This window comes from Fringilla coelebs, assembly GCF_963513975.1.
Source record: "Fringilla coelebs genome assembly, chromosome: 7".
NCBI classification, from domain to species: Eukaryota; Metazoa; Chordata; class Aves; order Passeriformes; family Fringillidae; genus Fringilla; species Fringilla coelebs.
Window position 1 is genome coordinate 36,620,092 of NC_140035.1, and position 25,466 is coordinate 36,645,557.

Genomic DNA, 25,466 nt, shown 5'->3' on the forward strand with positions numbered 1-25,466 from the left:
CTATGAAGCTCAGACCCACACACTAAAGCAGCACAGAATGTGAAAAATAGAAAAGTCAAACCTGAGGCATCAGTGTCAGGCACTGCTCGTTTCCCACTCCATCCACTCTGCTTTTTTGGAGCCAGTGGTGGAGATGCCAGGCCATCCCTCAGCAGGGAAGCCTGGCCATCAGGACAGAGAGGGATGGCACCCCAGCAGTGCCAGCAGCAGCACCCCCTCTGCTCTGCTTCCGAGGAACCGCGGCTCCAAACCCATCCGGGCTCACGGCACTGTCCAGTCCCGTCTGGCTCACCTCAACCTGCCAGCACTGCTTTCCAAGCAGCCCAGGAGCATGGACTGCAGCCTCCACACAGTATGGCAGCCACTCCTGGAACAGCTGATGGGAAAATTGCTTAAAAGCCAGGTTTGGTGCCACGAGCCATTCCAGCAGACTGTTGTCCAAGAGCAAGCGCCAGGCTGAAGATCCTTGGAACACAGCCAGAGACAGCCAGCCCCTTGATCACAGGCCTCTTTCCATGCAATGCCCTGTGAGTCTGGTAAAACCATTCCTTCCTTCTCTGCCACTCCTGCAGGGACATTCCTGCTGTAATTTGTATTTACATACAAATACCTACTATGTAAACCTTCTATCAGGCTTTAAAAATTCCCTACAAATCCATTTTCCACACTGCAGGGGCATTCCTGCTGTAGGAGCCTACCCAAAAAGTGCCTCTTTGGCACTTGATATTCAGCACAGAGAGAAGTTGCTGCCCCCAAGAGCCATCTGTAGATGGCTGAAGAGCCATCTACACCTTTTCACCTAGTGAAAATTTCCATTACTTGTTTTCCCTGTCATCATTAAAGGACTGTCACATGCTCACAAACCACTTGCATGTGACATTCCACCCAGGAGCAGAAGTTGCAAGCTAGGAGCAGCTGTGAGCTCATGGTAAAAATCAGGATATGGGGATAAATAAGTGGTTGTCTGCTAATTCCACCAGATGAGGATGAGCTGAACTAAATTAGAAAGAGATCTGTACCTGCAGCATATTTTCTCCTGTCCTGACCTGGACTTAAATAAATCTTCACCTGCCCTCTTGTACTTCGTGCAGTTTACACAAGCCAAATTCTTCTGGGAATAGCACAAAACAAGGAGATTCTCCATCCAAATTCCTCTTCAGGGTTGTGTCTCTTATCCAAATCTCCTGGTTTTCCTCAGGAGAGTGAAGACAAACTCTGAATTATGGAAATGAAGCTCTGAAAGGGGATGGCACAACCTGGCATGCCCAAACACTTGGTCTTCCTGCAGAAGAAACATTATTAGAATAGGCAATGTCTGGGGGGGAGGGTTTCTATGAGTAGTTTCACCTCTGTTTTCTGACAGAGCCAGCCATGCCAGGTTTTGCCCAGGCAGCAATCCCTGTATCCCAGCAATTAGTGCTGGTGCTCTCTGAGTGCCTCTCTCCCCTGCCAAAAGGCATTTCTGCAGGGACAGCTTCCACTCAGCATCCCTCTCCCTGAACACAGCTCAGCCTGCTCCCAGGTGCTGGGAGTTTGAAAATCCAGCAGGAAGCACCTAGCAAAGGCTGTCCAGGACCCAGCACAGATATCCTGGCAGGCAGAGCTGGCTGAGCTCCTCGCTGCAAGCAGCCATGGCAGTGACTTACAGAACATCTGTGGGAACTGAAATCCTGCCTCTGGGCTCCCGGCTCAGCCAGCCTCCAAGACTGATTAATTAACATAATTAGGAGCTGTAAACATTAATGGGGAATGTTCAAGCCTTTCCTAACACGTTCTTAAAAGCTTCCACTGTGTAGTTATCTGTTGACTAATTTTGGCAGGCATCTTCAGGGCTGGAGGGAGCAGGGGAATGGAATGCAAATGCAGCACCGGCTCACGGGAGGAGTGAACCAAAGCAAATAACCCACTGGGTTCCTTTAATAGAGGGGAAATAAGTTATCAGAAACAAGAGAATTGTTTGTTTATGGCAGGGGAGAGTGGAGCCAACAGCTCTGCAACCTGTTTTCCCATAGATTGGAATCAGCTACCTAACCTGAAAGCCACTTAAAACAAAACAACAACAACAAAAACCCTTCAGGCCTTTCTTGCTTATGGGAGCACCATGCTGTCATCTTTTTAGAAGTGTGAACCCCTCTAATTCCAAAGGAGGGACAGCTGTTATGAAGTCCACCTGCAGTTAATCTACTTTACTGGGTGTCCATGGATTTACAGGAGGCAGGGGACACCTCTGGAAGCTTCTGTGCAGTGGCAGAAGTTGCCTCCTTCAGTGCAAGCTCAGAATTTACGAGTGTGCTGACGTTAATGGAGGCAGCTCCATGGCTTTGGGGGGCACCAGCAGGAAGCCCCTGCATTCATCTATTTCCCACACACAGATAAATCTTGGCTGCAGGTATCTGAAACAGCAAGGCCACTTGAACCCTGGTGTCTCCAGAGAGGCATTGATAAGATCACCAATTCTGCTTTCTAAATCACCACAAACTCTGAGATAACGTTTTATTTCCAGTTTGACACCTGGATTTATGATTGCCACCTCTGTGCAGTGATTGAAAACACATGCAAAGGGCTCTTTGCAATCCTGGACTTTGCTCATTCAACTATCCAAATTTCTAAGGAACGAAAAGAAGATTCTTAAAGCAGCACAGGTGCAAATCGAGCTCCCCAAGGCATTATCAACATAACTAGTCATGCTCCTGAACTCTTATTTAATCACCAAGTGCACCAATGCTGCACATAAGCACACCTTCACCAGCTTTCCAAACTGGTTCCTTTCCAGATAGACACTCAGCTATCTCAGATCACAAAGTCCTTAGGGACCATCTCTGACTGATCTCTCATTTCCCTGAGAGGCTTTGCATTCACTGGGGAGAGGGTCAGGTCCTGATGTTATTTAATTGTCCTCATCCTAAGCAGACTCCCATTGACTTCCACAGGGATTCATAGAATAAGACATTGTTGGTTTTGAGCCTTTTTCAAACCTGTTACAACCAGGCAGAATCACAGCCTTGTTCTCCAAGCAGTTCACCAATGCAAAACCAGAAAAAAACACATTTCAGTGCTGTAGCACTTTGGGCTTTCTGCCTGTGATGGAGTTTTCCCTCAGCACCTTTTGCAGGAATGCTCAGAACTTCCAGCATTTGTGAGCTGATACTCACCTCTCCATCAGGCAGGACTTGCACTGCACACCTCTTGCCACACTTGCACCCAAATTATGCAGAAGCAACGTGAAAAGCTCATTCAGATCTCAACAGCCACAATGAGCACAGTTCTTCTACAGACCAGGCTCTCCTCAACCTGCTTGCTCCCAAATCACTTTTCCCAAAAAGGCTTTGCCTTTTCCCTACCCCATTCCTGCCCTAGTTTCTGCCTCTGTACTTTTCAGCTGTAGACCAAAGGCAAGATTGTCCTCAGCCTGTGTGAATTTTTACAGGGATAGCAGAGACATTTCTGTTCCAAAAAGCACGAGGACCAAAGAGAAAGGTAAAACTCCTGTGAGCAAAAAGATGGGTCCAATTAGACATTTTCATTTATTTAGCATAATTATTATGCCTTTAACTATACTGATCCATTCTGACAGAGCTGCCCATCCTGACCACTGCTCTGTAGGATAACTCCAGGCTTCCCAATTTCTGATTTGTAGCACTCTAGAAGCAAAACTGACCATTACAAAAAAATGAGGCTAGATTCCCTTTTCTGCCTTCTTCAAATGGCTGCAAGTGACCCACGGATACCCACAGTCCACTGACCTTGAGGCTAAGCCTCCTGCTTAGAATTAAAGCTCCTAAAAATATTCCCTCCTTTATACATCCAAAAGTCTGGAATCAGCTAAAGTAAATAGCATTAGTCTGAGCCGGCCCATTTGCACACAAGAAAAATAAAATCTGGTAACTAATTAGTTCATTTTCCTAAAGCACTTCATACCCATCTCCATAATACTTAGGAATTAAAAGTCTGAAAATGCAAAGTGTTCCCGACCTAATGCAGCAACCCCCCCAGTGAGATTCCCAAGGACACTTCCCAAACATTAGGTTTATTTGTTGTCATAGATACTCGCACAGACACAAACATCAGTGGCACCCAGGGACTCACACTTGCCAGCAGCTTGTTATAATACAGATCTACATGTCTGAAAGGCAGGATTGGGCTTTTTTTTTTTTTTCCTGGAAAATCCTGCAGGCTGTGCCCGTTCAGTGGGTGTGTTAAGCTGCTGTCCTCCTCTATTCCTTTCTCAAGCAGAGTCCTAACACAGCAGGCTGGGTTTCTGAAGGCAGGAACAGAGCAGTGGGGTGTTTCAAACTGATAACTGGGGCCTGATGTTCACCTTGGAGCTGGTGTCTCTTTCAGGAATCCAGCTAGATACCTACTAGGCTTGGCCCAGGGGAGCCTGCTCTGCCATCTGATCTGCTCTTGGTTTAACTGGCAGAGCCTGGTCCTAATCAATGAGAAAGAAAGAAAGGAAGGAAGAAGGGAATGAATCCCAAGGGGAAGGGGAAGAGACCCAGCCCAGCTATTATTTCACTCTACTGTGACAGGGAGAGGTGTCTTCTCCAGCAAGTTAATACAGAGCAGGAGGAAGAAGCAATTTTCCCCACTTCCCCATTTCCAACAAGCAAAGATCTGCTGGGATACAGAAACAAGAAACAGGCAAAGAAAAAAGAGCCAGGAGTCCTACTGGTGCCTGGTAGAAGCACTGAAGAGCCAGTGGCTGGCAGAGGAGAGGTGTTTAATGGATATTCTGGGAAGAGAAAGACTAAGGGAAAAGCTCAGAACTAGGGAGAATAAAAATGAGCATGAAGCACAGAGCAGTGGCTCCCAAGCTACAGCCCTTGCTCCACAGATGGATCTCTTTGGAGAAGCAAGCAGAGGAGCTGGAAAAGGCATTTTCAGCCTTGGCTGTGTAGAATGCAAAGAAGAAAGGAGGCAAGTGGGGTAAAAAAGAACTGTGGCATGGACTGACACAAACAGAGCAAAGGGATAGCAGAAGCAGCCATGAGGAGCTGGAGAGGCAGAATCAGAAGAGAAAGGATGAAAGAGGCATAAAACTGGGGAAAAAAACCCCTATGAGTTACCATTTTGATAAATAGGCACAGTGAGGACCAAAGACTGACAGAAAATAAGAAGTGTTTCCAAGGCAAAGACAAAAGAGCAGTTCCCAAACGTCTGTGGCAGGTGAATATATTAAAAAAGACTTGATTGCCAAGAGAACGGATTTGACTTGGAGAAGATGAAGGAATCGAGTCATGGCTGGGAATGTGGCTGTGGATGGCAGCCTGTTATTCTTTCCCCCAAGAGAAGAAGGATATGTTTAATTCTGAAATCCAGTTGTTTCCCTGTTTTCACTGGCAGGGGCTTTTTCCCACTTTGCACCCTGGGGACCGCAGCAGGGGAATGTCTGCTGGAACACGAGGCTGATTCAGGGCACTGTGGCTCCAGTGTGCCAACAGGATTATTTAACAGGCTGCTGACAAGTTCCTGAAGTGCTGAATTCCAAGTGAATTCCACACCCAGCAGAGAAAATTCCAGGCTTACACTGCAAACCCAACAAGCAGGAGGTGAGGGGGAAGGAGGACACAGGCAACAGGACAGGTTATCCCCTAAACCTCAAGATTTTCATGGTGGAATAGCTGGAACAGGCTCTAGGTGACAGCAGAACACCAGCTGCAATCCCAGGGCTGGGAAATATGGCAAGGGCACCTGAGACAAAGCTTTTTTATTATTATTTGATTATTTCCATCAAGACTACCAGGCTGCTCCTTTGTTAACTGGGCAGTGAGGGTTGGTGAGCGCCTAGGGAAGCTCTTCCCAGGGCAAAATTCACTTTAAAGCCACTCTCTCCAAATCCTGTACTCAGATTCAAGGATGAAAAGGCTTGATGACAGTATTTCTGTGAGCAGAGCAAGAACTTGCCTGAAACCTGAGTCACATCCATTCCTTCCACAGCCAATGTGTTTCAGTTTTACTGGGAATTTCAGCATGGGGGAGATTAGTCAGACTCCATCAACCAGGTTGTTTTTATTATCCAGGTCAGAGTCCAGGGCTTTTAAGTCATGCTGCATTTCAGCCCTGTGCAGAGACAACAGAAATTCTAATTATTTATAGTCATTTACTCTAAAAACACCCAGCTATTATGGTTTGTGTGCTGTGTCAGGCAGGCTTAGGATCATCCTAGGCTGAATAAAAGACATTTAATAGCATATATGGGAGTTTAGGTGGCTCGTCTTGGGCTCTACTTGTACAAAATAACTGTATCAACAGTAATAATAACTAAATCAGTAAGATCTCATGCCAAATACAAATGTGTTTGAATTTCCTCATCCATGGAAGAGTTCAAGGCCAGGCTGGACAGGGCTTGGAACAACCTGGGGCAGTGAAAGGTGTCCCTGCCCGGGGTATGGAATGAGATCAACTTTAAGGTCCCTCCAACCCAAACTATCCCTTGATTCCTTGACTTGAGCAAAGGATGTAGAAGCACAAAAAAAGCTAGTTCAGTATTTCCTGAGACATTTCTGGAGTAGCAGGAAACTTCTTGGCCTGAAATCTGTTCAAGTATTCAAGTATTCTCCTGTCTCTTCCCAGAGCCCCTTACTGCCTCAGTAATCCTTTGGTGGCTTGGAAAGGAAATTTACTGTCCCGCTTTGAGTTCCCCATCACACAGGGAAACCAGCTCAAAAACAGCTCTTCCCAGATTTATTTATTTTTCTGGAAAGCATCCCTAATCCAGCAACTAGTCCTGAAGCTGCTGGTTGAAAGCATGGCTGTGGATTAAAGGCTGCAGGACTCCTCCAAGCATTCCAAGGGAAAGCACAATTGTTCCAAAATTCCAGAACCAGAGCCGGGCCGTGCACTAAGCTGTGCTTCCCATCATGGGCTCAGCTCTCAGGGCTGCTGCACAGGGGGTAACTCCATGCCCAGAACATCCTTCCACGTCCATCTCCTCCTGGGAAAGCCCATCTGACACGTGGCTTTGTCCCTGTCCCTGTCCCTTGTCCCTGTCTGGTGCTTTGGGAAGGCTGGCAACGAAGGTGGGAGCAGCTGATTGCTGCCTCTCCCACGTGTGTGCCTGCATTCCCTTCTGCCCAAATCTCCCCATCCTTTGCCCCAGGGAGCTCTGCTATCCTGCAATGAGGCCATCCAGACATCTGATCCTCTGCAGAGGCCTGGCAAGCAGCACAGTCACGTCTCCAGGCCTGCAAAACAGCACAAAAGATTGAGCAAAGCTGCCCTGCAGGGCTCACCAACCAACTGCACATCCCATCCCACCTTGCCTGTTCCACCACTTTGAGGAAATTACCTGTGTTTGGGCTCTCTGCTGCTTCCCAGAGCAGGCTCCAGCTCCCAATTCTCAGAGAATATCCCTTTTATCCCTGGTTCTCCAGCCTCTTTTCCACATTGCCAGCAACTCTCAGCACCACCGACCCCGTCTACCAAAGAAATTGTTTAAAAGCACATTATTAAGCCATCATTTAAATTACCAATAATAAAAAAGCTGCACTTTGTGCTTATTTTTGATTAAATCTGAGCGTATCCCACTGAGTAATGTGCAGAAGAAATCAGTCATTTGCAGAGGCAAAGGGTATCCAGCTCTATCAGTCTGCACAATTCCAGCCAATTTTGAGAAACTACAGATCATGCACCAGAGCCACACCAAACAGGTACAGGTTTAGAACATCCCAGCTTTTCTCTCCCAAAACTAAAAAGGTGAGAGTTAGGGAACTTGGCACCTCCAGGCATTACAGTGTGTTTCTTGGACTGCAGAGAAGCCTGGGGTTTTGAGCTAAAACTCCTGATAAATGGCTGCTCTTAATACCATGCCTGGCTTAGAGCTGAGCTCATCTGGAATCTTTCTCCTGGTCTTTTCCCACACTTTTAAAATGCCAAAGTAGAGGTTCTAAATTATTTTTCTTTCTAGTGAACTCTTTGGTTATTAGCCTTGAGCAGGAGTGTAAACATCTCTAATTTTATAGATGGACTTTGCAACATTCTCCCTTTTCCCTGGTTTTACACTCTGTGTACACCTGATAGGGATTTATTCCAATAAGGCTGCACAAGCCACTTGGGATGAACATGGAAAAATCAAGCACTGAGACTGCTCTCATCTGCATGAAATTGCCTCAGAATGATCATTAAATAGCTCATTTATGCTTTCACATAAACCACAGAGAACCAAATCTCTTGAAGTGGAGAAGGAGCTGTCCCTGAGCCACGAGTGTTCCCTAGGGTAAGAAGGTCAATGGGATCCTGGGGTGCATCAGGCAGAGCATTCCCAGCAGGTCAGGTGGGATCCTGCCCCTCTGCTCAGCTCTGGGAGGCACCTCTGGAGTGCTGTGTCCAGTTCTAAGCTCCTCAGGACAAGAATGTCCTGGAGGGGCTCCAGCAGAGGCTGCAGAGGTGATGAAGGGATGGAGCATCTCTGAGGAGGAAAGGCTGAGGGAGCTGGGGCTCCTCAAGAGCAGGCACAGCTGAGAGGGGACCTCTGTAAGGTGTATAAATATCCAAAGGGTGGATATTTATATATCTGGGTATTCCAGAGCATGGACCAGGCTCTGCTCCTCCACGGGGCCCAGCAATGGGACACGAGGAACAGGCAGATGCTGATGCCCAGGAGTTCCACTGAGCAGGAGGCAGACATTCTTCCCTGGGCAGTGACTGAGCAGTGAACAGAGTGTCCAGGGAGGCTGTGGAGCCTCCCTCACTGGGGATATTCCAGAGCCATCCAGACACAATCCTGTGCCCTGTGCTCTGGGATAACCCTGCTGGAGCAGGGAGGCTGGACCAGACCCTCCCTGTGGTCCCTTGCAACCTGACCCATTCTGGGATTCTGGGCAGTGAAAGAGAAAGCAGTGTCTGGTTACATTCCTAAAAACCATTTTCAGCTTCTCCTTTGCCACTGACATTTCCCTGCTGCATCACAAGCGCTTCTCAAGGCAGTTCAGTCTTAGGTGCAAACAGTGATTCCAGTTTTAAATGAATTCCCAAGCAGTGATGCAATGCCTGATGAACCTGGTCACACTCTGTCCTTGGGAAACTCCTCAGGTTAAATCATGGTCAGGCAGCAGGTCAGGGGCAACAGTGATGTGTGAGTGGGACAGCCATGACACAGTGGCTGGAGAGCATTTTAATCCAGAGTTCTGCAAGCCTGGGCTGGGTTTCTGCGCTGATACCACAGGTGTAAGGCAGAGATAGAAATACTGAAATTACTGAAATACTGAAATGTATTGAAATACTGAAATGTGTCTGATGCCACCTTTGATTCCACCTCAGATCCATCCATCTTCATCACACTGCAAAAATTACATCAATGAAAATCACACCATTTACCCACAAGCAGGGTTGTCTAATCACCATATCCCTCCTACATGTCCTCCTTGTTGGAATATTAGGTATCTACTATTGAAAAAAGGGGTTGACCAAAGCACAGAGCTCCTGTGCTCCTTCCAGGCTCCCATTCCCAGTTTTCCAGGCAGATACAAAGGGTGTCCCTGCTGCACAGCACACACAAGGAGGCTGACAGACCCCAGGAGCACTGCATTATCTTCATTTTGGGCCATGGCAAAGCAGTGTGAAGCAGCCAGGTTAGCGCCTTCTTCCCCTCCTGTAGAGATGCATTTTGGTCCACCTCGACTTCTGAGAAGCAAAAACATTTGCTCGAATTTCTCATAAACAAATCCCATAAAACAAAATGCTCTCTTATACTCCATTTCACTCCAAATCCCAAAGAAACCTGTGATGTTGGAGGGCAAGTTATTTCTTTTGGCTGGCCTTGCTAGAAAAAAATGGCATGCTTTATTTTCCTCTTTACAGGATTCATATTGTGTTAATAAAGTGCTCTTGATTCCCTCTGGCTGACTCTGCAGGAAAACTATTCTTGCAAAGCTTCTAGTCTGGGTTAAAGTAATCTTGCTTAAAACTGCCCATAATTGTTTCAGTCTCTTAAGTTGAATGCTGAGCACTGGAAATTCTGCCAAATTTGAGCCAGGACTGGGTGTTCTACACTGGCAGGATAAGCTGACCAAAGGTAAGGAATTCAGCAAACTCAGGGGGAATTTGACCTGGTGTTTCTTTGAGCCAGCTTCTGTATTTCTGACCTTGCTCTGAAGAGAGTGGAAAGACATGAGAAAATCAAACCAGATGAGAGTTTAATGGGAGCTATTCCATCAGCAAGGCCCCAGCCCTGGAGCAGCCCCTGGGGGCGGCACTCCTGCTCAGCAAGGACTCCTCACCCTGCTCAGCAAGGACTCCTCACCCTGCTCACCAAGGACTGCTCACCCTGCTCACCAAGGACTGCTCACCCTGCTCACCCTGCTCAGCAAGGGCTGCTTACCCTGCTCTCCTGCTCACCAAGGACTGCTCACTCTGCTCACCAAGGACTGCTCACCCTGCTCTCCTGCTCAGCAAGGGCTGCTCACCCTGCTCTCCTGCTCAGCAAGGACTGCTCACCCTGCTCACCAAGGACTGCTCACCCTGCTCACCAAGGACTCCTCACCCTGCTCAGCAAGAGCTGCTCACCCTGCTCACCAAGGACTGTTCACCCTGCTCAGCAAGGGCTGCTCACCCAGGACTGCTCACCCTGCTCACCAAGGACTGCTAACCCTGCTCTCCTGCTCTGTACGGACTCCTCACCCTGCTCACCAAGGACTGCTCACCCTGCTCAGCAAGGGCTGCTCACCCTGCTCACCAAGGACTCCTCACCCTGCTCAGCAAGAGCTGCTCACCCTGCTCACCAAGGACTGTTCACCCTGCTCAGCAAGAGCTGCTCACCCTGCTCACCAAGGGCTGCTCACCCTGCTCACCCAGGAATGCTCACCCTGCTCACCCAGGAATGCTCACCCTGCTCACCCAGGAATGCTCACTCTGCTCATCCAGGACTGTTCACCCTGCTCAGCAAGGGCTGCTCACCCTGCTCACCAAGGACTGCTCACCCTGCTCACCAAGGACTGCTCACCCTGCTCTCCTGCTCAGCAAGGACTGCTCACCCTGCTCACCAAGGGCTGCTCACCCTGCTCAGCAAGAGCTGCTCACCCTGCTCACCAAGGGCTGCTCACCCTGCTCAGCAAGAGCTGCTCACCCTGCTCACCAAGGGCTGCTCACCCTGCTCAGCAAGAGCTGCTCACCCTGCTCACCAAGGGCTGCTCACCCTGCTCACCCAGGAATGCTCACTCTGCTCACCCAGGAATGCTCACTCTGCTCATCCAGGACTGTTCACCCTGCTCAGCAAGGGCTGCTCACCCTGCTCACCAAGGACTGCTCACCCTGCTCAGCAAGGACTGCTCACCCTGCTCAGCAAGGACTGCTCACCCTGCTCTCCTGCTCCGCAAGGACTCCTCACCCTGCTCAGCAAGAGCTGCTCACCCTGCTCACCAAGGACTGTTCACCCTGCTCAGCAAGGGCTGCTCACCCAGGACTGCTCACCCTGCTCACTCTGCTCACCCAGGACTGCTCACCCTGCTCACTCTGCTCACCCAGGACTGCTCACCCTGCTCTCCTCCAAAGGCTGGAGACAGGCACCAGGAAGCTGACACTGGAAACAAGCCTGGTGACAGCTGGACTGGGAAAGAAGGGGAGCAGCCTTTCATCCTTGGTGAAATCTCTCAAGGAATGCAGCCCTGGTAAACACAGGGTGGTCAACAACTCCAAAAGAGAGGGAAATGCACTCAAGGAACTTCAGAGCTAGAAAATCAAGCACTGGGGTAGTGCTGGATGTCAGTTTTCTCTCCAGGGGCAAGGGTGGGACATCCAGGTGTCCTCAGATCCATCAGGAGATGCTTTCAGTGTTACTCCACACCTTGCAGCTCTGCCCAAAGCTGTTCTGCACTGCAAGAGTCAAGCCAAAAACCCTAAATAACCTTCCAGGGATCTGCTTTCCAGCCCCTTTAATGTTCCCATTTCTGTGCTTGGTGGGTGCTTTCAGTGTTTGTCTGAGCCTTCAGTACAGCCGGGTTGGTATCAGCTCTTGCCAAGCAGTTCAGGTCTATCAGCCAGGATGTGATTTCTCCCAATCCTCAGTTAATTCAAATGTGAGCTCTGAGAAAACTTTGGCAACATTTTTTGAGTGTGTGGAGTGATGCAAAATCAGAGCACCAAAATTTTTCATTAGTGTCAATATTACAAAGTTTTTCTTCTGATTGTAGCAGGTTTTCTTTTAACTTAAGCTAATATTGGAAGAATAAGTGGCTTTGGTTTTCCTTGGCATTATTCATGCCCAACCTGCCTTTTATTCCCATTCAAAAACCTAGGAGCCATTTGCAGTGCTATCATCCATGTCCACAATTGTCTCAAGGAGAAAAACCTATTGCCATTTTAAATCAGCAATGATTTGTCAGAATTTTGAAGACAAAAAAAAAAAAAAATAAATATCCTTTTCCCTTGTGGTTTTTAAGCAGGAATAAGGATAACCAGGAGTCCTGGCAGAGAAAGCTCATGCCCCAGCCCACCTGAAGGGGAACAGAGATTCCCATTTTTCCATTACATGAATTACTTATTGCTATCCCAAAAAGACCAGAAGGATCCTTGGAAAGGTAATAACTTCATGACAAAGCAGAACAGACTCTTTTGCTGTAAGAACTCAAGCAGCTTATGAACAACTGCCTGGGTCAGCCAAAGGTCTACCTTTCCTGGCCAGTAACACCACATGTAATAAAACTATCAGGGAGAATTACCACATTCCTCATTTAGGTCTGTCCCCTCCAACAACTGTTCCCAACTATTACTTGGCTTTGAAGTTCCCTTCTCCCATTTCAGATCTAAGGCAGGCACTGGGGACCCAAAAGACCATTCTAATTATGATAGTTACTATAATAAAGGATATCACCTTTCCCCACAAACCTTGCCTCCTCATTCCTCCATGGGAATGCTTTCCCTTGCACATTGTTGGCCTCACTATGCTTGATCTTCAATTTTCAAAGCTGAATATTTATGCAGAACAATAAAGTTTCTGATCCTCCAATTACCCTGCCCTGAAATGCTTCCATGCATAACAAGCACACGTACAAGCAAACACTGGGAGGATCAGGACCTGAGATAAAACATCAGTTGTAATGTGTCTGTGTCCAAACTCATTAAAGATGATAAGAAGCCCGTGGAAATCAATCTCACTTTATAAGTAATTCTGTATTTGCCCAGGTTATTTTTTCTGGAAGTGATTTTCAAAGAGTTAAAGAGAGCACAAATACAAAAGGGAAAAAAAAGCACCACAGCAAAGACACCTAAAATAAACCAGCACTGCTATTTAAGCAGTCTGAGAGAATCCATATCAGGTGGGATTACAGAAACAGGCAAGAACTACACAACTGAGGAGGGTTTTATTTCCTTAGCGAGCTCCCCCCTCTTAGTTTGTGTCCCTTTTCTGCTCAGAACACCCCTCTGTCCCTCCACTCAGAGCCTTTGCCATCATTCATGCCTCCTCTTCTGCACACAGCCCACATCTTTTCTTCCCCTGAGAAGAGTTAAGCACTTTTGTTCCTCCAAAGAACAATTTATTTTTCCTGACAAGGCCTTTTATGCAATTAGCTGGAGAAGCCATAGCCAAAAAGAAAGAATAACACATGTAAAACCCCGCCAGAGAACAGAGTAGGTAGGAACTTGTTGAGTCTATTACCAGACAAAATGTTTAAATCAATGGTGTGTTCTCATAAATCAAAAGCCATATTTATCCCTAACTATAACCATCCCTGAGCAATGTGGAATAGAGAGAAAACACTTTAAAAAAAAATTTGAAGCTCCTAAATGAGGAAGGGAGGGAGCAGCAGATGAGACTAGCACAATGCAGGGTCATCTCCCAGACAAAGAATTTATTGTGCAGGTGAGAATGGAGGTGCCACAGCATTGAGGGCTGAGCAGAGCCTGCCAATCACCCCAACTTGTCCCAGTCTGGTGGTGATTTGGAGACATTACAGAACCATTTGAGCCGAGTTAAAACTTGGACATTTATGTGGGGTTTGTGCTGTACAAATATTGAGCCCAGAAGAGCCAGAACTCTTTGCTACAGATCACAGACAAAAGGATTTGCACTGCAGACCATAAAAGATCATTCTTTTTCAATTACACTTGACAGGTCTGAGTTATTGTAAGAGGAATAGGTTTGGAGCAGTAACAGTGAACCAGAGAACATAATGTAATTTGAGAAACAGCACAAAAACCTCATCACATCCTTTTCAGCTGGGAGTGCAAGATCGTATCTTCTCACCTCTCCATCCTTGTTCATCCCTTTACTCTTCCACTTGAGCTGCTTTGATTCAGATTTAGGGCCCCCATTCATCCCAATTAGATGGCTTTTCTGTAAAGCTGCTTTCCAACCCCTGCTCTGCTTCCGTTGACAGGATTTCACTGCTTTCCAGAAAAGTGATGGATTTCTCACATGCCACAATTTCTAAAGGTCCCTTCTTCAACAGCATCCTCCTCAGCACAGAAACCTTGAGCAGTTGTGTTAAAGCAGTGGCCCTGACCCAAAGAAGGATCTTTTTGCCTGCTGTGTGCTCCAGCACTCCTCATTTTTATTTGCAGCAGTGCGAGCAGAGGCTGCTGCTCGGTGCCTGGGAACAGAAAAACGAGGAGCAGGTCACCCCCAGGAGCCATCTCAGCTCCCTGCCTGCAGGCTTTGGGCTCCTGAGGGCCTCCCCAGGCTGCTGCTGGGGTTTGTCTCACAAGGAGGAGGTTTCTTCCTAGCCCTGTCCTTCCATCTCCCCTTCTTTACTCTGTTCAGCCACCGAGTCCGGCCCCACCATGGGATTTCATAAGCTTCACTTGTTCCTTCAGGCAATTGGTTTTACTGGAGCTGCATCCTCCCTAAGAAATCCAGGACAATTTGCTTCTGCTTTTGCTTGCAGTGCTTAGCACATTGTCAGCACTCCCACTGAAGCAATCACACTGAAAATAAGAGTTGCTTCTTCCAGTTCTGGCATTTACACATTTTTATGAGACGCTGGAAAAGTACAGTTGGATATTTTTCCCCCTTGCAAATGCTGAGACAGTAATAAGGAACAGATTCACAGAGTTCTGACTCGCATCTAGGTGTCTCTGACATGTACCATGTCTTTCAAATATATTACACACTCTAATGCTCCTGTTATCAAGAGCTTAAGCTTTTTACATCCTCCTCTCCCCATCAGCAGTGGAACCAGGGAGGATTCCCACCACAAAGCTCCCCTGCACACTTCCCACAAAACAAAGCAGTCTGCTGGGGCTCCAGTTGGGAGCAACTTCTTGCATCATCTGGGATCATTGTCTTACACTGTTATGACCTCTTATCACCAATACTTGAGTGTTTCTAGGAAGTTTCAGAAGGGGAAGGCAGTTAAAAACTATTTGAACAAATAATATTGTGAAGCAAGCTCAGAATCCCTCCATAGTGTTTGGGACCTCCTCCTAATTCAAGAGCTGTTCATGGGACATGCCTGGTGGGACCCTCTTCAGCCCTAGAGGAAGTGTACCTTATCTGATGGCACAAAGATGTAAGAATTTAAAATTATAGAGGGGTTTGGGTAAGAAGGGACTTTGGAGATCATTTAGTCCCGCCTCACAGCTTCCACTAAACCAGGTTGCTCCCAGCCCCATTCAGCCTGGCCTGGGACACTTCCAGGGATGGGGGGCAGCCACAGCTTCTCTGTCTGCTCATTTTATCCTGGTATTTCCAGCTGCAAACCAAGGAATTTAGGTCCAGTTGAATCCAAATGAACATCCTAAGATAAATGCATGAGACAACCTATTGCGATGGCTCTGAGTAGAACGCTGCCAGAAAGTGAAGGGGGAATGAAAATTGAGATTCATTGTGTTTAAAGTGGACTTTTGACCAGGAAGACGAATGGCTGCATTTTTCTGGGCAGATTTACAGACCAAATGAATCCCTGGTTTAACCTCTGAACTCAGAGGGTTTCATAAAAGGAGGAATTTGCCTATTGGGTGTCATGCATGTGAATTCCCAGGCATTGCAAGATTGAAGTTGCCGTCATTTCAACCTAGAAGAGAAAGAGGAAAACCCACAAGAGGGTGGGTAGGGAAATAAGATTTAAGAGTGCTGCTTCCAGACCATCAGACAGCAATGGATACACTCAAGAAAAAAGCAGATGCCCTGGAAGAATTAGAACATCAAAATGTTTGGTACTGTCTGCTCTCAGGTCACTGATGACCATGGAAAATCACATCCTGCAGTGCCCTCAACCAGCTATCCCTGACTGCTTAGTAAATGCCTGACCCTCTTTCCATGGAAAGATGGGCACTGTCTTCTCCTCACCTCGTTTTTTGGCATAAGCACCTGCTGAAGTTGCTACCAAAAAAAAAGCTGAGAGGAGCCACATCACTCCAAACAACTGCAGCAGCTCAGAGGAGGAGAATCACACAGAAAATACAGATTGTAAACCAGAAAACCCTTCCCAGTTTCAGAATATGGTGAGATTTTTACAGCCCTCAGATATACTCAGCATGCATCCCCAAAGGTAAAAATCACAGAATGGTTTGGGTTGGAGGGAACCTTAAAAAGAATTTAATCCCAACCCCCTGCCATCTCCAAGAGCTGTAAATGGTTTAAAAGTGAAAAAGGGAGCAGAGATACCAAATGTAACATGAATAAATATTGGCAGCTGGCCCTGGTATCATGTTCAGTGGGCTCCCAGCTGATTCTTCACCCACAGTGCATTCGCCTTTCCTTCCTCCCAGCTGGCACTAAAGCAGCAACAGCCTCAATTACAGATTTTGGGAAGTTTTTTAGTGTTACCAGACTTGTAGCAGCATTCAAGGCTGCACTTAACATAAAACTGAGCTATTTTCTGGCTGTCTGTAAAAAATGGAACACGAGCTAACATTAAATATTAGATCAGGCAAGGTTTTGAGGCCAAAATCCCATTCTTAATGGATTTTTAAAAGCACACTGACAAGCCCAGCCCTTTGCTGATGCAGGCTGGTTTCTGGGAATGCAGTGACCAAGGATTTGCATCTGTTTGCATGTAGAACTTGTAACTGTTGAACAAGCCAGGGCTCCCAAGCACAGATGAATGTTTGTTGATTCTGTCCTAATTGGTGTTGCAGTAATACCAGCAATAGATCCCAACCCCACACGTGGTGCTACAGAAACAGAACAGATGCTCTGTTCCAATGATCTCAGCTTAAAACTGAGCCTGCAGCTTAACACCAGCCTAGCAAAGTCCCTTAAGATACCAGTTGTTTAAAAAAAAAAAAGAAAACATTTTTAGGAATAGTGTTGACCTTTCTGAGCTCTTTTCTTCTCCAGGGAAATCTAATTTCATTTAGAGGAAATATAACCGTGCTGTTTGAAAGTATCACAAGGATTTTTCTGCACTGTCAGAATTTTCTTTGGAACAGAAAAATCTTCCTGATATTACCAAACAAACAAAAAATCTTACAAATATATTCCACCAAGCAACAAAAGGGAAAGCAGTCAAAGGGTCTTATCAGTTAAAATGGCCTTGGGGCTGAAGTTATTTTCTGTATCTTTTAATCCCTTTCTGAAAGGTCTGGAAGCTCCCTGTGTTACCCCTGAAACCTTCCCACAAAGTCACTAGCTGCCCCTTCCCAGCTTCCATCACCACCAAGTCCACTGGAAATTTAGGAGTGGTAATCCTGACATTTAGAGAATAAATCCTGATTTAAGCAAAATAATTCTTCTCTCAAAAAAAACCCCTGGGTGTTGAAAGCAGAGAGTTGGACTATGAACATAAACCAATGTAAAATAACACAATAACCATTCCCTGAATGGTTTGGGTTGGAAGAGACCTTAAAGCTCATCCCATTCCACCCCCTGCCATGGGCCACCTTCCACTGTCCCAGGGTGCTCCCAGCCCTGTCCAACCTGGCCTTGGGCACTTCCAGGTACAAACACTTTAATCTCCATCTTTCAGCTAGGAAGGAATCTGCAGTCCTAGGGATTTCCCTGAGAATTTGCAGTTTTTGTTGGGCCATGGGATAGGAGACATGGATTGGTAACTGTCTTAATGAATTTACAGGACAGAAAGCACTGCCAGAAGAATCTTCCCTGCTATCTAACATCTTCATCAACCAGGTGAAAAAGAATGAATTCTAATTCCTCTTCCACTTTTGTTTCTCCCACAGGCATATCACAGGCAGGTTTCCTGACTATCCCCCTGAGAAAGGAGGTGGTTCCAAGGCTATTATTGTTGAAAAACATCCAGAGAAGGTACTGTCCCTCTTTTAATGAAAAAAAAATTAATGGTGTTAGAGAAAGATTTCCCACAAAACATGTCTGTTTATTTAGGTAGCAATTTTCCCTAACAGTGGCTCTAGTTCTCCAAGAACCTTATGGTTAAATCTTTTTGTTGCAAAAAAAAAAAAAAAAGAATGAGGTTTTTTTCCAGAGTGTTTCCATCAGGTACCAAAATCTGTTCCCTTTTGGGCTGTGCAGCCACTTAATCACAACTGAAGGTGCTCAGGTGATGGGAAAGAAGTGGAGAACAACAGCAGAGAAGAGTTTCCAGTGCAGGCAGGGGCTAAGCCTTGATTTACTGCCAAGGCTCATTAAGCAAATTGAACATCCCAGCCAAGGAAGTATCTGAGTTTATCTTGTGTGTTGTAGGTTGTTTTTCCTAGTAAATCCCTCTCCTGATTTCTCTGGCTAATGGAAGTGGCTGATAATCTCTTCCTCTGATCACTGAGTGTCACACAGGGAAAGTGATTAAGCCCAGCTGAAGGCAGTGCTCAGCACTTGGAGCCTTTCCCACCCATCCCGAGGAGCCAAGGGGGTAATGGGTCTGTTGGGGGAGAGCAGGAAGCAGGATTTGCCCCCGAGTGAACCACTGTGCTGGGCTAGCAAAATTTAAGAGGTCAAAACCCAAATTCTGTGGTCCTGAAAGCCCCACCCCTGAGATTGTTGCATGATTTTTCTGCAACCGGTGCTCTAACACAGGCACGGTAAAAGAGGATTTTTATAGAATCATAGAATGGTTTGGGTGGGAAGGGATGTAAAAATCCTCTCATTGCAGCCACCCTGACACCTTGCACTAGCCCACGTTGCTCAGAGCCCCATCCAGGCTGGCCTTGAATGCTTCCAGGATGGGGAATTTTGGATCCAGTCCTCCCTGGGATCTCAGGGAGGAGCCTGGGGCACACAGCAGTCTCTGTGTGGTTTGGGGGGATGTAAGGACAGCACACTAACCATCAGCTAGCTTTGCTAAAAACACAGGAAAACTGCTGCAAACAGCTCCCTATGCCCCACTAAAGCTGAGTTTGGGGCATGCTCCTGCTTTTAGCCAAGTTCAGGGGCTGGGCTCTGGTCTGTTGAGTTTGTGAGGTCCCCAGGACAAGGTGAGAGATGAGGAATCTGACTCCATGTTCTCAGAAGGCTGATTTATTATTCTGTTCTATTCTATTCTATTCTATTCTATTCTATTCTATTCTATTCTATTCTATTCTATTCTATTCTATTCTATTCTGCTCCACTAAATCTATACTAAAGAAAGAGAAGGATACAGACAGAAGGCTTAAGAATGATGATAAAAACTGGTGCCTGACTCCTCAGAGTCTGACACAGCTGGCTGTGGTTGGTCATAAAGTAAAAACAATTCACATGGAACCAATCAAACATTCACCTGTTGGATAAACAATGTCCAGGCCACATTCCAAAGCAGCAAAACAGGGAGAAGCAATCAGATAATTCTTGTTTTCATTTCTCTCTGAGGCTTCTCAGCTTCCCAGGAGAAGAAATCCTGGCGAAGGGATTTTTCACAGAATATGACAGTGACACTGCTGTTCAGGCAGGCAGGGGGAAGGAGACCCTCAGTGAAGTTTTCAGTGAAGCAGAGACTCCTGCCAGAGTCCAGGAAGCTTTGTTGGGAGCCACCCAGCAAGTGGGGCTCATTGCTGGGGAAGGGGTTGGGGGATGTGATGCCAGATAGAGCTGCCAGCATCAAGGATTAACACAGCTGGGGAAGACCACATAGCAAGGAATTATTCTGAGCAGCACTGGATATGGAGGTAGATCCTGGAGGAATGGGTTGAACCTTCCTATCATGCTCCCAGCTTTCAATTCCCACTCTTCAGCTGTTTTGTTGCCTTTCCTGAGCATCTGCTTTTTCTTTGCGTGGAAAAAAAATGGAAGCCAAAAGTCTGGAGAGGTTGTTTTACTGCTTGTTTTCCCTGCACTCTGGAAAAAAAAACCCTTTCCTCTATTTTCCTAACAAATTTTCACTAGCAATTATCTGATTTTCACCAATTTTGGGGCCTGTTTTATTCTCCCTTTTTAGCCAGCAGAATGTGTGTCACAGCCTCAAGAGACCTCCCTGGTGCAGCTGGCCAGAGAAAAGTTCAGTGCAATCATGATTTTACCTGAATGTCAGACAAGTAAAACATTTTTTGTTCCACTGAGTCAGCTGCATATTAAAAAAAAAATCCCTGAGGCCTCTGGGTTTGTTCCACACACTGGTCTACTGGGCAACATAGGGAAGGAAATCCTGGCCCCATGGAAACTGATGGGAGTTTTGTCCTTGACTCCAGGGGGGACAGGAGTTCACCTCTTGTCTGTATGAGCTCCTGTTTGAGCAGGGGTTGGTCACTCCCAAGTCAAACTCCATCAAAAATCAAGACTGAGCTGTATTTAAAAAGTGAGCATTTTATAAGGCTTCAGTAAAGACACTTTGGGGAAAATAAAATACAAATTAATCACTTCACGAACCATTGCTGCATTATTATACATTCCATATTTCTTGATCCTTTGACAACCCTGACCTTACTTGACTTTGTGATGTAGCTGGCCTTCTGCACAAACTGCTTCCACGACATTTTACAAATACCTTCCCAAAGACATCCCACTTGGTGCTTCAGTCAGAAAAAGAAGTGCTGTCCCTTGAAAAGAAGCTTTTCCTCTACTTGCTCTTCAGGAGAAATTTAACATTCCAGGACATTGGTGTCATAATCTCCCTGCATCTGTTCCAGATTTCTATCCCTAATGGTTTTTTATGTTTTGATCCACAGATAATCATCAGTTGTGACAATTTTTAGCTTTGCCCTTATCCTGCTGCCAACAAAATTATGATCTTTCCCTGTAGTTCATTAAGTCTCATCACCATGAAAACAAGCCAAGAGAGTTGCCATTTCACAGGCACTTCCCCCTCTCCCAGCTCCTCATTTCCAACATTAAATAATTAAATAACATTTTAAAAAAAAGAAAAGAAAGGTATCAGAGAAGGACTAAAAGCCTTAAAATATTCTGATTTAACCATGCAGGAGGGAAACTCTACTTGGCCTCTGTTAAATTACACAACACTTAAAATACTCACCTACAGACAGCAATCTACCTACCCCAAAAAACCACACCAAAAATCTTCCATAAAGAAGAAACATTTCCTATACTCCAACCAAACTTCTTTTTGTAGAGTTAATATTCCAAGAGAGGAATTTTCCCTCCAGGAACACTGGGCTGTGTCCCTGTAAAGTTTTCTAGCCAGGCTCTGAGGCTGCTCTCACCTGCACAGCTGGAGATCCAGCATTCCCAAACTCACTCTGGCCCTGCTTTTCTTTTGTGCTCACGACTCTAAAAGGCAAGGAGTTCAAGTAAGGTTTTCTTTCAAGGGATAAGGGAAGGTTTTATTCCTGAAGAAGAACTTTTACCTGAGCCAACACCAAAACTTCCTGAGTCTGAGGACAGCAGAACAAGTGAGTCCTGCTGGCAGCTGGAAGTTTTCTTATTCTTGGCTCATATAAACCAGCATTAGACATTTTCATTCACAGGCTACACTCTGGTTTAGTGCCCAGTTCTTCCCCCCTCCCCGCCTCCAAAAAAAAGGGTTTGCACTGCAAGATTTTAGAAACTGATATAGGAATACAAAAGTCAATTCAACTTTTGTGGATGCTCAGTTTTAAAGGAAAATGTCTTTTCAGCCACTGAAGAAAATGTTACTGGAGAAGAATCACCACTGGCACAATAGGAGTTCTAGGAAAGACTGGGAAAAATACAAAGAGGCTAAAATTCATCTGCTCCTACTGAAACACAGTCTCTTCCTTAGTATTAAGAGTTTGCTAACTACTTTCTGTATAATTTCAAAAACAGACAACCTAGCAAAATAAAGGGGAGTCCAAAACAACTTAAGAATGACATCTGCTTCTCTTTCCACCATGAAGTTTTCTCCAGGCAAAAAAAACCCCAAAACCCTGCACTACAATGTGGATACATTGCCTACTCATCTCAAACTAACCTTTGCTTGCCATTCCCTTTCTTCCCTCCCATTTTGTCAGATGGTTCAGGCATCTCCTTGCTGTGGCATTTTCTGGGTCCCCTGGATGAAGGAGGAATTGAGAATCTGACTCCAGGTTCTAAGAAGGCTAATATATTATATTGTATTATAGTATAGTATATTAAAGAATGCTATACTAAAACTATACTAAAGAATAGAGAAAGGATACAGACAAAAGGCTTAGCAAGAATGAAATAATGAAAGCTGGTGACTGACTCCTCAGAGCCTGACACAGCTGGCTGTGATTGGTCATTAAATCAAAACAATTCACATAGAACCGATCAAACATTCACCTGTTGGATAAACAATGTCCAAACCACATTCCAAAGCAGCAAACACAGGAGCAGCAATCAGATAATTCTTGTTTTCATTTCTCTCGGAGGCTTCTCAGCTTCCCAGGAGAAGAAATCCTGGAGAAGGGATTTTTCACAAAATATGACAGTGACACCTTGCAGCTGGAGGGGAAATGGTTCTGTATAAAAGAGCAGAAGCCACTCAAGGTTAGACACACAGCTTCCCCCAGCTCTGCAGTCCTGGAGCTGCTTGGAGCAGAGCTGGGGGACAAGGACACCTGAGCAGCTCAGTGCCATCCCAGCAGGTTGGTGAGCACACAAACTCCGGCTCTGCCCTTCCAGCATCACTCCTCTGTGCAGAACCATGGGAGCAGATCCCTGCACTCAGAGCGTGGATGCACTGAAATGCTGCCTGCAGAATGGCCCTGCTGCAAATTGGCCCCTTTTGCCAGTCACGTGTGTGTGTGCATCCTGCTGGACAGAGATGCTGGGCTTGGGTCTGGTTCCCCTTTGCAGGCAGAGCAGAGGTGACAGGGTTGGGTTTCTGGCTGTGTAGGAGCACTGCAGTAAAGGATACACTCAGAGTAGCTGTGTTGGTTTTGGATCCAACAGGCCTGCTGGGACACTAAAACCTATTCTGAACTCCAGTCAATCTGTTAATCTATCCCAGGGAATGAAATGCTTCGCTGCTTATCGCCACAAGATGTGACTGAGCAGTGCTCAGGGCTTGAATTACCATATTTAATTAAATGTAAGGGACTGAAATGCTTGGGGAGGGCCACTGATGGAACTGCCCTGGCTGCAAAGCACAGCCCTTGTCATTGTCCCCCCCAGAGCATCCAGTGCTCACTACATTAAAAGGTATACTTGAGAAAATAAATATTTTCACTATTACAGGAAATACATCTTACAGTTGGAAATGTTTTATTTTCTCCTCTTTCACAGTACTGCCAGTATTAGTAGTCCATTAATAAACTTCAATGAGTTTTCTGATTTTGTCTCATTAGTAAATGATCTTAGAATTCCTCTCAGGGACAAGAAAGCTGCCTAGAAACAAGAGAATGGTGGAAGCAGCAAATTTTCCCCCTCTGCCTTTTTCAGATAATAAAGTATAATTGCCCAGGAACTAAAGATATGGGAATTGATGGAGCTGTACCCAGTTATCAGCTGCTACTTGCTTGCAGGGATAAAGATGCTGAGCTATCCCTGTGTATCTGTCAGGGTTTGTCACAATATCTCCATCCAATCTCCCTCAGCCACTAGAATAATTTCAGTCTTTAGCCATATATTGAAATTAGACACACCTCAGGGCAGCCTCTCAAAATCCATCCCTGTAAAAATCAATCTGCCTTACAAACACCAGGACAAATTCATCATCTGGGTCTGAGATAATTCATTATGAATCCATCATCTGGGTCTGAGTCCAGAGGGAACTTTGAGTTGTGTGTCATTAGAATATTCTGCTTCTGGACAGCTTCAGGAACTGGTCTTACTCCATAAAAGCCCCCATGATTTGGGACAGAGAAATCAGCTTTTTCCTGATGATAAATTGGGATATTCAGTACCTGTGCTGGGGTTGGCCAGCACAAAAAAGGCTTCTCTGGGATGGTCTGGAATTCAGAGAGTGCAGCCTGTTGGATATTGTGTTGTCCCAATCCCATTCCTCCCTGCCTCTTTCAGATCTTTGAGGAGCTGGCTGCCAAAAAGGCGAAGGCAGAGGCAGAGCAAAATGAGAAGGATAAGAAGGTAAAAGAAACCAAGCCACCTGTTGAAGAGAAAAAGCCACCAAAAGATGAAAAGGTAAGGAATGAAAGCAGGTTGTGAAGCCTCAGGTGTGGGCAGGGGCTGGAAAGTGACATTAAAGTGGTCACCAAAGCTCCAGGCTCGGGTTCAGGAGACAAAGAACTGGCTGAGGTTGGTCTCTCTCAGCCTTCCCATGGCCTCAGGGATTCTGGGGAACTTTTTACCTCTCAGATTTTAGGAATGGCCACGAATGACTTCAGTGGGAAGAGCTGATGGAGGTGCAGACTGTCAGGGCCCTCAATGACAGCAAAAATCCACTTTGGGGCTTTGAGATCATTGCCAGGACACAAAGTGGCAACCAAGCATTCCCTGACTTTCTTCCCTTGGAAAATCCCAGCTATCCCTGACTGCTTAGTAAATGCCTGACCCTCTTTCCATGGAAAGATGGGCACTGTCTTCTCCTCACCTCGTTTGTTGGCATAAGCACCTGCTGAAGTTGCTACCAAAAAAAGCTGAGAGGAGCCACATCACCCCAAACAACTGCAGCAGCTCAGAGGAGGAGAATCACACAGAAAATACAGATTGTAAACCAGAAAACCCTTCCCAGTTTCAGAATATGGTGGGATTTTTACAGCACTCAGATATACTCAGCATACATCCCCAAAGGTAAAAATCACAGAATGGTTTGGGTTGGAGGGAACCTTAAAAAGAATTTAATGGTGCAGAGGAGTTCATCTCTGCCACCCCTTGCAGAATGAGGAATTAAAAGCCTCAGAGCTCCTGTGGATTTCAAACTAATTTTGAAACCCCATCAGCCGTGCATAAAGCCATGAATTTTCCATGTTCTGGGGGTAGGAACTAGTTTTGTTTCAAATATCAATAGACACCTCTTAAGGTGCAGTACACCCCCTGAAATCTTTGAGGTAAAAGGGCTGCTTTCACAAAAGACACTTCCAAATTATTTCAGGAGCAGCTTCACAGAGCAAACCACCTGTGGAACAGAGCAGTGACCAAAGGGCATCTTCAAAAGCAACCTGTGCAACAAAAATTGTCAGCTTTTGCTGGGGCAGCAGCTTTTCTTTCTCATTTACCTCCACAGTATAAACAAAAGTTAAAAGAATATATATTTTTTTAATAAGGGTCATTAATCTTTCACTAAATATGTGGAGGAGAAGGGTGAGTTTTCTAGGGCAAAGCTTACTCTTCACTGCAAGTTTTACACAAATTAATTTGAAGGCCTAAC

At 45.9% G+C, this 25,466-nt stretch overlaps 1 protein-coding gene across 1 annotated transcript in view; it reads left to right on the forward strand.

Annotated features, from left to right (window-relative positions):
* Positions 1-25,466, forward strand: part of DRC11 (dynein regulatory complex subunit 11) — a gene marked incomplete at both ends in the record, with an annotated part of 91,215 nt that overhangs the window by 24,091 nt on the left and 41,658 nt on the right. Inside the window, one exon of the mRNA XM_084209068.1 lies at positions 24,161-24,280. Within this exon, the coding sequence (XP_084065194.1) occupies positions 24,161-24,280 (120 nt within the window). The remainder of the gene's footprint in view (positions 1-24,160; positions 24,281-25,466) is intronic.